The sequence below is a fragment of the Asterias amurensis genome, chromosome 4 (assembly GCF_032118995.1).
Source record: "Asterias amurensis chromosome 4, ASM3211899v1".
Lineage (NCBI taxonomy): Eukaryota > Metazoa > Echinodermata > Asteroidea > Forcipulatida > Asteriidae > Asterias > Asterias amurensis.
The window spans coordinates 15,646,128-15,660,618 of NC_092651.1; the positions used below are offsets into that span (position 1 = coordinate 15,646,128).

The window sequence follows — 14,491 nt, forward strand, 5'->3', positions numbered from 1 at the left end:
CCAAAACTGAAGACGAATTGTCCGATAGTATTGGCATACTTAGGTAGCCACAAAAATGTTTGTTTGATTAGATAGTATTCCCGTCAACGGAACTTGGGAAACTCCTGCAAGACGATGTACATTTAAAGACCAAGCTGGCAACAGCTCATCTCTCTCATTGGTTTAACATCTATGATCATGCATTGCACGGATAACGAAATTGTGATTCAGTAACTAGGCAACAGTACTTATTCTAGTCATTAAGAAATCAGCGGTTGGCTTGGCAGGATTCAAACCCACTAGTGACCATGTTGATTTGTTTCTCTCACTGTAGGTGTGTCTACTTAGTTTGACCCCTGAACCCACCGTGGCCTTCTGTATATCAGTGTGTTCAGCTCGTATCTTGTGTATTGCTCCTGTGCCTGGTGCTCAGGACATGCACACATTAAGGTGAGTATTCACGAGTCTAGGGAATAGACCCGTCTCATCTTTTTCTCCTGTACAAATATATGGATGCGTTCAATGGGAAACTTTCAGACAGTCCTTTTTCACAGTTCTCGCCAGTAGTGCGTGTGCTTAGACCTCCAACAATACCGAGCATGTGTGTGCAAGCTCAGAGACGCAAAAAATGACCGTTATATGTCTACTGCCGCCTGCATGTCAAAAGTCTCCCATTATAGCTTCCCGGGGTCGACCCAAGCCTCTGACCCCAGTGCGTTGAAGTAGCTTTGATGTCATTTTTGTGGCTCACCCGGGTCATACCCAAGTAACCTGCTGGTGTTGCGCATCCTTAAAAATAAATATACACGCTAAGCAATGCACATCCTATTTTTAAGGAAAACACAATACACATGACAGACACATGGATTTCCGGCCTTAGCCATGTTATATGTGTCTTTATATTACATCACATGATTGGTTCTTGACCAATGAAACTTCTGTTCCTGTGGTATAACAAGACTAAGGCTGTGTATAAAACGGCAACTTTGGCTACAGCTACGGCTAGATTGCGCGCGTCTGCCTATTCTTCAACACTGAAAGACGTGCTGATCTAGGCGTAGCTGTAGCCAAAGTCGCTGCTTCGGACACAGCCTAAATCTATAACAGGCGATCTAATATCACCAGAGTTCTCCCTGATAAGTTTTAGATCCTAAATAACTCCATTGCCAGTCTTCAATTAATCAGACTTATCTCTGCCAATAAATGCCACAGGTCCCATCTACGCGTTCCAAAACTTCCACTGGACTCCGGCCAAGGTCGGACGCTGCAGTTCGTTGGGGAGACGCCCAACCAGTGCAGTATGCCGGCAGTCGCTATGAACCAACAAGCCAGTGAAATCATGGCGTTCGATACGGACGATAGTGAGGAGGAGGAAGAGGTGATCTCTCCAGGGAGTGGAATCGCTCCGGAGATCAGACTACAAGTAGACGATGTACCAATGGAGGAAGCTAGCTCAGGTATAAAGTTAATTCCAGGCCTGGAATTTCATTTTTAAAAGGGGCAATTAGGCCGTTTTTATTTTGCAAAGGGCACTTCCATTGGAAAACCTTAAAGTCAATGGGAAGTTTTTGAAGGGCACCAGGGGCAACGAAGGCCATGTCCTCCGCGTAATTCCAGGACTGAAATTCTGTAGGCTTGGGCCACTAGTGAGATTTACTACTTGACAAGTCGTGCCTCAAGTAGTCGCAACCTGGACACAAGTCGTGACTAACTTGTTATTCCCTAGATGCGCTGCGGCATAATGTTTGCGACAGGCGCAATTATCAAGAATGTAGTAAATCGTCACATCATGCAGCCATGTCAGAGAAATCGCATAGATTCTCGAGGAAGACATTAAATTTCCATAAAAAGTGAAAAGGGAAACGATTTTCTTGTGTCTTTGTGCACAAAATTAGGTACAAGTACATCGCAGCAGTGGCGCGCGGCACCCATGGCGGCGCCCAGCACTTGCGCGCCTGAAACTCCCTTCATTGTCTTCTCAATGGGGTTTTGGGGTAGTACAGTGATTAAGTTTGCATCCCTTAGAATCCTTGGCTTAACAACCATAATAATTAAATGAAGTATTCTAAATAACATCTTTTAAACTCTACAGAGGAAGACGTGGACAGAATATCAGCCAATAGTAATCCAGATGACATTTCATCTAGGGAAGATCTGGAGGTATTACAACCCACTATGTGGCTGGGTACAGAAGATGGATGGTAAGATATCACAAAGTCTTGACACTTGTGTCCTTAAGCAAGACACTTAATCATTGCTTCCTCCTTCGGATGGGACGTAAAGCCATTGGTCCCATGTGTTTTGTAACGCATGTAAAAGAACTCAGTGCACTGAAAGTGTGTATATACTCAGCACCTTGAGTACCTTGTTTGGTAGAAAGGATGAAACCAAATGAATATTCTTTATCCCCGATGTAAATTTAATATCTAAAAAGAAATATTATTGTTATCAATTAATATTTTGTCATATCTCTCCCGTTTCAGTATTCATATCTACCAGTGTACGGACAACATCCGAACGCGTAAGAGCAGAACAAAGATCCGCCATCCCGCCGCCGTGCAGTGCATTCTGTACCTTGACAACAAGGTCTTTGTGTCCCTAGCGAACGGGGACCTTACTGTGTACAGAAGAGAACCAGGTCAGTGTTGTTTCAAAATCTAGGATGAGGGACTCCGGGATGTGTTAATTTTTTACTTTTTTACTTTTTTTTGTACAACTGAGATCAAATTCATAAGAAAATGAAGATAAAATCATATGGAACACCATAAGCCTTTTTAAGGTATGGCGGACGTGATACGCGCGTCACACGCGGCGACTGATGCCACGCTCACACCATGAACGTTGGTGGTGAATAGGTTTACGTGTAAATGCCGCGTCGCCTAATAAATTGCGCACTTCACTGAATAACATGCGTTCTATTTCTATGGTCAAGACGCACAAATTTACCCAAACGTTATAGTGTTGTAGCTTTGTGTCCGCCATATCTCAAAAAGGCTTATAGACTGCAGATTAGGGCTTTCTAAACCAAAGATAAATGTATGTATAGCAGGCTTTGCACTCACAAGCTTTCGAGCTTGCAAGCTTTCATAGTTTCCTTTTTTTCAACAGCCTATCACATTCTTGGGGACTGGAGGAACTCCTCTGGTTCTTGCCTCATGTACACCTATCCCCTGGCTTTCCTTTATTTGTTTGTTTGTCTGTTTGTTTAGATCTTCCCGCGTAGGGAACTCGGCAAACTCTCATCGATAAAAAAAACAAGCTGACAACAGCCAATCTCTCTCACCTAGCTGGCAACAGCCAATCTCTCTCACACAAACTTTGGTTTATCGTCAATGATTATGAATTGCACAAATCAAGAAATTGTGATTCAGTAACTAGACTACAATACTTATTCTAGTCATTGTGAAATCAGCGGTTAGCTTGGTAGGATCTGAACCCACAACCTTGTGATTGCAAGTCCTGCAGTCACTGTAACATGGTGACCTTTTTGTCATAGACAAGTTCTGAAAAGAAAATAATCTACTGGGCAAGTAAATCAAACATGGTTTTACTGCAAACCAAATACATATTGTTCATTTTGGGTTTTTACCCATATACACCGATGTCTGTTAGCACTATTACCCGAGTTCTGTGAAGAAAAAAATTACAGGCATATTACTCGTGTGGGATTCGAACCCAGGACCTTGTATATGAATATGCCTGTGATTTTTTTCACAGAACTTGGGTAAGTACCGAGTATACAGTGCCAACAGACATCGGTGTATATGGGTAAAAACCAAAATGATTATTCTTTATCCCCGATGCAAATTTAACAGGATAGTTAGGTCATGCCTGGGACACAAGTTTTAATGAATGAACATCTATCAAATACATATTGATAACTCACAAACAGTTTATATATTTTGTATGGAACTATAAGAAAGAAAATGTGGAATTAACCAGTACATCGCCCTTTCTTTCAACATGATATTTAGGTCATGCCTGGGACACAAAGAACCCATTGACAGTGACCCTCGGGAGTAGCACCACCCCCATCAGCAAAATGGTATCTGTCTGCAGTAAACTGTGGTGTGGCTGTCAGAATAACATTCTAGTGGTTGATCCCAATACACTCAATGTTGAGGTAAGAACATTTCTGGTTTATTTGTCGAGGGGAATGGTTCGATGAATTAGTTTAAACACTCACCCAGATTGTACATTCTCTTGCATTACTAGTGTTTATAGTTATGGTTGGATAGGAAAGATATTTTTGTGGCCAGAAATTTTTCAAGAATTCTTTAAAACAGGGGGCTCCATTAGGTCAAATTCAGGTTTTGTGATTTAACCATTTTCCAATAAACCTCAAGGGAATCTGTCTTGGTTAAAATAATTTTAAAATATGAGTTTTTTGGGGGGGTTGAACAAAGAAAAGTTTACCAGAGCAGGATTTGAATTAATTACCTCCTAACTAACGTGCCGGCATTGTAGCAATTCTGAGCCCTATGTTGGTGCTTTAATCTTGAGGCCACGGTTCAAATCCTGCTCTACACTAGTAACTAGTATTTTTCTTTGTTCAATCCAAAACCACTTATAGATAGAGATCTTCTAAATATGGGAGAGATAAAATGAGTCTCTCACCTTCAGTTAAGTTAACTGGTGTAAAACACCGCTTTTTGTATACCCCTCTAGTGTTTTTTCTTCTTCAAGAAAACACAAATAAAATCTTCCTAATTACTAACTCTTTTTCTGGCTCTACATCTTTCTCTTTTTTTATTTTTGTATATCAGCATCAATTCTCAGTGAACAACGACTCCCAGAAGACTGTGCATTGCATTGTGAGTAGCGGCCTGGGTGTGTGGGTGTCGCTACAGGCTACAGCAGTCGTTAGGCTCTACCATGCTGCCACATGCGAGAACTTGTGCGATGTTGACGTAACACAGACCGTCTATAAGATGTTAGCTGGTAAGTCTGGAGGACTAGCTAAAGGACCAGTTATCACAAATTCCTTTAGATTTTTTTTTTTTTTAAATTTTAAAGCTATAGACAACACTTTCATGGTTTTGACGTTTTTTGGTTTGGTATGTGGAGGTAAAGCTCCATTCTCAATTAACTAACAACGGGTAATTTTCGTTATAATAAGATAAGAAATAACTCAAACTATTAAAATTACAGATATAACCATTTTAAAACTCTTTTGAATGAATATTGACTTAGAAAAAAGCTAGTGTGGTCCTGAACAGTATGCTCTGCTTGCTAATACTGTTCTAAACATTGTGACATGACCACACTGGCTTTTAGAGAGCCAACACTCCTCTAAAAGAGATTTTACTCACGGTTGTACCGCAAGTTACTATTAAAAGTTATTTGTCATCTTATTTTCCACATCGTGCAAAGCTTCAAACTCCACTTAGAAATACAATATTAGTACGGTTTTCTGGCTGGTTGTTTGTTTTTATATGAAAAGTTGTAATCTATTCTTTAAAACGAATGCAAGTAATAGACGGGAAAATCTTTGATGCAGTCAATAGGGCTCTTCTTTGAAAGAAGTTAACTGTGTTTGAAAAATTGTTTCTATCTTTTTTTAAGTCTCATAAACAAGATGTTTTCAAGACTATAAAAGCCCGGTTCATACTTGCTGCGAATGCGGATGCGATATAAATGTTGACGTCACAAATAATTTGCGTCAGTTGACTTGTGCTCAACTCCTGTGCAACATTCGCTGCCCAAAACAGCCATGTGACGGCAAAATTTGTTTTGCATTCGCATTCACAAGAAGGATGAAACAGGCTGAACTAATATCTTGGAAGTAATTCCAATTGGTTTTGTTTTACAAAAAACATGAAATAAATTTGTTTAAAATGTTGTTTTGCTTTTCTTTATCAGGCTCTGATGCTATAATCAGGCAACACAAAGCAGCCTGCCTTCGAATCACTGCACTCCTAATCTGCAAGGAGCTACTATGGGTGGGGACCAGCGCGGGTGTGGTCCTGACCCTGCCCCATCCCAAGATCACCACCACGACAACCTCCGCCCGTGACATTGCCGTCCCAAATGGCTCCGGTCAGGGTCACACAGGACATGTAAGATTCTTAACAGCCGTTGATATCCCATCAGGGAAGGCCACAGCCTCTCATAGGAAGATCAGCGAACAGGTGTTTGAACGACCAAAAGGTTTAGCCCCTCCGGATTTAGAACACCGACGAGCATCCGCCACAGCCGCCATTGTGTCCAGTATGATGGTTATAAGCGGTGGGGATGGGTACGAGGACTTTAGTGCAACTACTCCCAACGAAGCGGCGGGCAAAGACGACAGTACGAACCACTTGTTATTGTGGCAAGTCTGAAGGAATGGGCAGTGACGCTGAAGGCCTATGTTAATCAAGCCTGTATTGTACCCTTATCCAAGCTGCATTATGAAGGTAGTCTCCGTGGTACTGGAATGTGGTTTCCAATGATACAAGCCGCTGGACAACGGAGGAGGACGTTTGAGGCTTTTGATCCGGCTTCTGAAATGGTGCAATTGTGTGACTCAAGACGTCTGTATAGACGTTGAGTGACATGAGTTTATGTAAACATGGTTGTGTGTAGAGCGTATACAAAGGAAGTGTGTTCAGACAATGGAGCATTGTATTAGGGTATATACACCATAGAAACACATCTACTTAGTAACATTACATCCTTTTTTTTCTTCTACTCAGTGTACTCCAGGACATTATCTTATTAAGTATATTTTTAACTTAATAATTTTTTTAACTTACATTATCAGGGCTTGCAAAGTTATAAACTACAAAATAGTACTTGTCCATTTTGGGGAAGACTCTGATTCTCAAAATTTGAGTTGAGTTTCCTGACAAACCGATTTGTTTCTCTGACTTGTAGGCCTACTGCTTATCAACCTTTTACAACCGTACAAAAAGGACAAGACATTTTTGTGTCGAGCAGTTTGTTGTGATGTCCACAAAATATGATTACTTTGCCATGACATGATTTTACTCGTTGTGTATTTTGACCAAGTGAGAAGTCGGCTTTCTTCAAAGACTTATGCATCTGAATGATTTGAAAATGCTTGTAAAAACAACTCCAAAGGTACATGCACAGTTCCTGTGACAGCCGAGTGATTGCTGAAGTTGGTTTGAGTTTGCTGGAAATTATTTTGTAAATCAGTATAGACCATTTCACCTTGTGCTCAGTAAACATCAGAGAACTAATTTGCATATTGATCAAGCGACTGTTTTGTGAAAGTTTGCTGTAGATAATGACGTCACTAGCTTCATCATTTGTCACACTGGTAGAATCCAGATTTCAAGCTGATTCGATTGAATTCAACTTGTATGAGTGACTTCAGTCATGAAGTAGGATCCCACCTCTGCAACCAACAGAAGTAGGATCTCACCTTTGCAACCAATAGAAGTAGGATCCCACCTCTGCAATCAATAGAAGTAGGATCCCACCTCTGCAACTGATAGATCCAGGATTCCACCTCTGCAACCGATAATCTGCGGAAATATCCTTAGCCGGAGTGCCAATGGCAGCGAGGCTACATACAGTCATTGACTTCAAAGTTCTGGTAGCCAATGGAACACCAAGTTTTTGTCACTGTTCTTTCATGTTCAGTGATATCCCACAATGTAATGGTCTATTCTGTTTGTAACTCAATGCATAACACGTGTATTGATTGATGCATACTTCTATCGCCAAGGCTTGCATTACAACTGTGCGTAAATTATCATTAATTCCTAAAAGGGTTTCTCTGAAGTCCGAAACTGTTATTTACAGTGAGACCATTAAGCTATGTGAAAGGCGCATCAAGAGCTTTGTTATGAGAAAACCCTTTAAGAAAGACCAGGGCTCGACTTCTAAGAATCATCTTAAGATGAGTTGTCAGTATTACCACAGTGATTTGTATTGTGACATCAAACTCAGCAATTAAGATTGTCACACGGTTAAGATCAATCTTGTAAACTCTTGTGTGAAATTGAGCCCAGTAAGGTCATTGCATTCCCTTTTAAAAAAAAGTCTGATTTACAGTGGTATTGTTCCACACTCACCAATACCACATTTTAGCTGTTAACCTGCTAGGTCCAATTTCATGGAGCTGCTTTAGCATAAATAGCAGCTAAGCCCTTAATAATTATGCAAACCGACCGGAATACGGTTACCAGCCAAAATACCATGTCACATGTAAAATTTGTGGCTGGGATCGTGCTCATTTCTGATAAGCAGAAAAATTGTTCAGCAATGTTTTCTGCGCTTAAAGGAACGTTACAGAATTGGTAAGAAACAAAAATCGTGAAGATCACAGATTTACATAAAACTTACACGATCTAATGATGATGATAGTAGAAAACATCCCTTGAAATATTTCTGTCTGAAATTTCGTACTTGAAGAGAAACAAATAGTCTAATTTGGCGTTTGAAGTTTATCGCTCATTTTATTCATTTTTGTTTTGGCATCGATGCAATGCAAAATTTGTAATCGGTTTTTCGCTATTCTCTTGTGACCCAGATGGCCGATCGATCTCAAACTTCTACAGGTTTATCAGCTTATATATATGGTGGATTACATACACTGCCAGCAACATTTTTGCAAGCAAAACCAATTCTGTAATGTTCCTTTAAGCATCTGTATGAAATTGGGCCCTGTTTTGTGCCATTATTTATTAAGCAATTTATGTGCTCCTAGCTTGTCAATCAAATTGGCTCCCCCATTATATATAAGTATCGTCTAAACTTTTTCAAGAAGAGAAGCTGAACATTGTTTTTAATCGTATAAACACATTATTGGTAACCACTGCCTGTGTAATGCGTGGCTACACATTGTAAACTTACAGTTTTAAAGGAACACGTTGCCTTGGATCAGACGAGTTGGTCTGTAAAAGAGCGTTTGTAACCGCTTTTTATAAGATGCATATGGTTTGAAAGATGTTTTAAAAGTAGAATACAATGATCCACACAAATTTGCCTCGAAATTGCACGGTTTTCCTTCTACTGTGCGAACTAACGCGGTCGGCCATTTGACTCCCATTAACGGCTGACCGTGTTAGTCGACGAGGTAAAAGGAAAATTGTGCAATTTCAAGGCATGGTTGTGTGGATCATTGTATTCTACTTTTACAACATCTTTCCAATTATATGCATTTTGTAACAACTGTTACGAGCGCTTTTCAAAGACCAACTCGACCGATCCAAGGCAACGTGTTCCTTTAAGATGTGAATGTTACCTTAGCATACCTATCAATTATCTAAGCTTCAGATAGGCCCTTTTCGAAACCTTGGCTTCGGCTCAAGATTTGGCTCAGACTAGCGGTTGTTTTGACAATTGCACATGCTCTGTGTACACACTTAGTGCTTCAGACGAGAGGACGGAGCCTGAAGTCGAATCCAAAGCCGAAGTCGTGGATTCAAAAGGGTCATAGTAGGTACATATTGCCGTGCCGGTCATGGTAATGTTCGTGTAGGTATATCCCCTTGTCTGCATGTACTGGTAAATTTATCATTTTGCCTATTATTGACACTTGAATATTTTTTCCATACAATTAGATAGAAGACTACTAAACAAAAGGATATTAGTAACATGTTAAAGTGTAGGTAATAATTACAGGGTTAGATTTCATTAAGCTAGTCTAGGTGAAATGATAATCGGATGGGTCGTCGTTTTGTTTAAAAGGTTCACAAATGCTTACTCTTTTTTAATTAACATAAGGGCCATGTCTTATAAGGGCAATTTACAGGCGCCCTGCTCCAGGCAATCTCAAGGAAGAGAATCCTTTCACATTTGAATGTTCACACAATTTTGGGGGAATCGTAAGACATTGTTTGAACAATTTCTCATGCGCTACCAAAGTGGTCCTGTAGAATGCACTGCAGTTGGTTGCTTCAAAGTTGCCTACAAAAGTTGCCTCAGGTGATAAGGCCCTAGGGTATAGTAAGTTGCAGTGTAATGGCAAAACAGCTGCTTCTGGTATTTTGACAGTAGTAGTCAGTAGAGAAAACATTAAAAGGTAACACTTTAATTAACTCTACCCACCCAGGAAAAAATTCCCATTGAAAAAAATCAATGGGATTTAATGGGATCCCATTGAAAATTTGAATGGGATTAATGGGAGGACTAACTCAAGTCAAAAACTAGTTCATGAATAATTTGATGAGATGTGCTCTTGAGTTCAAATAAGTCAATGTTTGCTCTTGCTCAATCCCAATTGTGCAACAAGGCCCTTAAAGTACATAAATCGCATATAAATATCCAAAACATTGAGACCAATTAAGAACTTACTCCGAGGTAGTGAAGTTATCAACGATCCACTATAAGCTAAAGTAGTAATCCGGGCCAATTTTCCAACTTCCGCCCAGGTAGTAGCCTTAAAAGCATTGCAGTTCTTTTCAGAACTGAGAAGTCTCCCGAATTTCGAAAATCTACTCTGTGGTGGTAGAATATAAAGCAAGACAGTTCTCTAAAGAACAAAATCTACCTGGCAAAAAGATACACACATGGTGTTACCGCAAACCAAATATTTATAGAAAATAAGTTACTAACATTCCAGTATGCAATTTAGATTATACTGGATTCAAGCGAAATTTCTTGGAGATAACTGCACTTTAGACAGAACTGTATCTCAGGATAATTCTATCAGTACCAAAACCTAATACCATGTAAGCTTTCACATAAAGAACCAACTTTATTTTACTGAGTTTATATCAGGGCTCGAATTTAGGGGTAAAATTCCACAAAACAGCCGGGCTTGTAGCTTGTAATTTGGTCATGAAGAATGCAGCCATGATGTTCTTCCTAATGGACCCTTTCCATGAAATATGCTAATTACATTCACGCATGCGTACAGATCATGTTGGTTGGCAAACGCCATAGAGTTGTGCACTAAGCAGACGCGCAATCGCGTCTGCGTCACGCACCCATTAGCAGTGTACAAAACAGCGCGATGTTCCCCTATTTTGCCAACCAAAACGTTAGTGCGCACGCGCTACGTGCAATTTACATATTTCATGGGAAGGGTCTATTTAGTCTGTTTTCTGATTGTTCTGCCCATGGGATGATTCAGGAAAATTGTTATTAATAGTTCCTGAAAAGTATCCTAAAAGCCTACACAATATTACATTGTATGTCAGCCCTAGCTTGTATCTTAATAAATGTTCCTACTTCTTCCAAGGACCAAATATAATTCCTGAGAATGTTACCAATTCTGAACCTTCCCTATAATAATAGGCGTTAGATACAATACCCCGGTCATTTTCTAACCAATCCCAACTCCTTAGGAGTATGGAGCCCCGCTACTACAAAAATCATCTCTGCTCTGATGAAAATTAATAGTAGATACTTGTGTTGGTCAAGGACACAAGGGCAAAGACTGTGATTCGAACCTACCAAAACTTGAGTTTGGTGCACTAAACCACTTGACCATGACATGCCACCTGTTTTATTTTTTCCCTGACTACATTTTGACAGTTTAAGTCAAAGTTGATTAAATATTTGTGACATGCCTTAAATGATGTATAACTCATGACACAAATGTCCTAAACTTTAACACAGTTTGTTTTCATTAGGCCTATTATTGTTTTATTGGATGATTTGCAACAGAGAGACTTTTTTTCTCAAAAGATTATGTTTCTACAATATTTTGATGTTTTTGCTCGTTTTCAGAGGTTACTGTTTTTACAACTCTTTAAATATAGTTCCCTAATTATTAATCTGGCCTCTTTGTTAAGAAAGTTGAATAAGAGATATTAAGTTAACAGTGTCATCAAACAATTTATATACCACACCCACAGAGATTCTTGTCATTTGATTGGTGGATTATGTGTCACGTGTCATCCTCTGTTTGCCATGTACACTGCTTTAACAATTAATATAGGAGTCCTATATGAATAATTATGGGACACTTTGCAGCACTTTTTCAAAAAAATAGTTTCCTACCCATTTGTGGAAATGAGTCAAGGTCATGCCATAATGTCTACATGGATTCATCCACTTTGTTTATAAGGTTTTTTTAAAAGATGAGTGTGGGGTGGGCGGGTTTCCTTACTGCCTACTTTGTGCTAATTGTGAATTTTCTTTTTAATGACAAGAATCTATGTGTTGAATGCATTAGTTTGTGTATTGTGGCAGAAGTTGATCACTTTGTGTAATCTGGATTTTCCATTTTAATGGTTTCACCCCCATTGTATGGAATAGTCCAGATTTCACTCTGCAACAATGCGTTTGTATACACCCAATACTTGTTATAATACTAGAACTAATACAAACATTGTTCTTTCTGTCATGGTTTCAGAGAACTGTAATGTTTGTTGGCCTAACCTGTAAATGGACCTTATGCACATGATGTCATTTCAGTAGGGCGCCCTCACCTAGAGGTCAAAAGGAGGTTGTTCATTGGCCAATACTGTGCGCCGCGCGTACAAATATGTGCGTTTCGATTGTTACGTCACCGTTTTTCCTCTAAGATTTCGGCTGGATGGCGTCAATGCATAAGGCCTATCAGGACATGCTTGGGCCTGACTGCAAGGTTTTTAAAGGGAAGGTACACGTTCGGTAATTACTCAAAACATATTATTTATTTAAAAACTGACTTGGTAACGAGCATTGGAGAGCTGTTGGATAGTTCAAAACGTTCTGAAGCTTACCCTCTAAAGTAGCATAGATTTTGAGAAAGAGGTAACTTCTCACTCAAATATTATAAGACTTCAGGTCTGAAGCCTTTTTTTTTGGCATCTGAAAGCACACAAGTTTGTGTAAAAAGGGTGTTTTTTCTCTCGTCATTTCCTCACAACTTCGATGACCAATTTAGCTCAAATTTTCACAGGCTTGTTATTTTATGCTTATGTTGGGATACACCAAGTGAGAATACTGGTCTTTGACAGTTACTAAACGTGTACCTTCCCTTTAAGCTAAAATGGTTATACCAAGTAGCTGAAGTATAAACCATATCATTCTATCATACACAGACAATTAAACGTTGTATGCTTGCGTTCTGAAGCTTACAACAATCAAAGCTTAAAATAACAAGCTCCAAATCAACTTATAGTTGTGTATTTTTTTGTTAACTTCAAATGCTAATTCGCAGTGAAGGTAAATAGCAAAGTCGTTTTGACGTCATACAAAGACAGATTCACTCTAGTTGAACTTTTGTGCTAAATGTTCATGGAATCTTCATTTTTTGACATCTGTGTTTTGATTTGCTTCTCTGTGACTTTGGCGCCAAGTATGAAGGGACCTAGTAATGACAAAAATGGTTGACGGGGATGGTATTTTAACAGTGTATCCATAGATATTGTTTTATATGAGACGTTATTATGTACTTTTGTGATGGCAATATACATTTTTTAATCATAAAGTAATTATACAATGTTTTATGTATGACAGATTTCTGAGCTGTATATGTACAACTAATCACGACGGTTATATGTAGACTCCTACTCTGTTTTATTTTTTCTTTTATTTTTATTTTTAGAAAACAAAAATGGTTTAAAACCGTATATCATGCAATTTAATCAACTGTTAATCAATTTATGTTCTTGGTTTTGTTCTAAAATGGTGGGATAGGAAATGTGCGGTATTTAATCTAAAAACATTGAGAATGTTGGAAAGGGACCAGTTTATCCGATCTTTCCTTTTTGTTGTATAGTATTTTTGTTTTGTTTTGTTTTGTAAATGAACAGATTATTATGTGTACAATATTTAATTTAAATGGAAACCCAGGCAGATTTTGTCAGAGTTTTTAATAAGTATTATTAACCAGGTACTTGATGGAAGAGGAAGAACCGTGTAGTTGATGTCAAGTGAACAGACCAGCTAGTAATGGGAGAAACAGCAAGATATTTAATGTACATTAAACCTTAAAAAATGTATTTGTGTGTGTTTGTGTCTGATCTTTATTCAGAGTTGTTGTTGTTGTGCTTGGGTGACATTAATTTGATTACTTTAACCCCCCCCCCCCCCAAAAAAAAAAAATAAAATAAAATAAATAAATAAATAGATCATTGTATTCTACTTTTTAAACATCTTTCCAACCATATTCTTTTTACAACAAACGGTTACAAAACGCTTTTCAAAGACCAACTCGACCGATCCAAGGCAACGTGTTCCTTTAAGACTATGCCCTAAGTGTTTCATGAGATTGAAAAAGATTTTGGCTAAGCCATACAGCTCATGAATATTGTTTAAATTTGACTTTTAATGACCAGAACTGTGGAAAGTACTGAGTATTTCCATTTTGGCCACAATTTGATAAACCTGCTGTGTTTATCCCTTGTGATTTTTCAACTTTTGTCCAAAATTTGAAGAAACTGATGGACTTGCCCCTTTTTTTATATTTTTTTTTGCCTTAGAGCGGATAGTTGCACATAATTATGTGAAACTATACATTTCTACAAACTATGGCTATCTTTTCTTGATTTGCATTTTTGGCTTTCCATAGTTGTCCAACCTTGGTTGGTAAACTGCTGAATCGACATCCTGACGTCGCACTGAAGACAGTACGCCAGTGCAACCTGAAACACTGAAAGAGATACGGGCCGTCGGGCGC

At 38.9% G+C, this 14,491-nt stretch overlaps 1 protein-coding gene across 1 annotated transcript in view; it reads left to right on the top strand.

Moving 5' to 3' along the window:
• The window catches only part of LOC139935759 (uncharacterized), a 140,816-nt gene extending 127,002 nt beyond the window's left edge, over positions 1 to 13,814 (top strand). Inside the window, exons 12-18 of the mRNA XM_071930324.1 lie at positions 314 to 429; positions 1,192 to 1,436; positions 2,072 to 2,180; positions 2,463 to 2,617; positions 3,954 to 4,102; positions 4,746 to 4,920; positions 5,842 to 13,814. Coding sequence (XP_071786425.1) covers positions 314 to 429; positions 1,192 to 1,436; positions 2,072 to 2,180; positions 2,463 to 2,617; positions 3,954 to 4,102; positions 4,746 to 4,920; positions 5,842 to 6,302 — 1,410 coding nt within the window. The 3' untranslated portion in view covers positions 6,303 to 13,814. The remainder of the gene's footprint in view (positions 1 to 313; positions 430 to 1,191; positions 1,437 to 2,071; positions 2,181 to 2,462; positions 2,618 to 3,953; positions 4,103 to 4,745; positions 4,921 to 5,841) is intronic.
• The last annotated feature ends 677 nt before the right edge of the window (positions 13,815 to 14,491 follow it).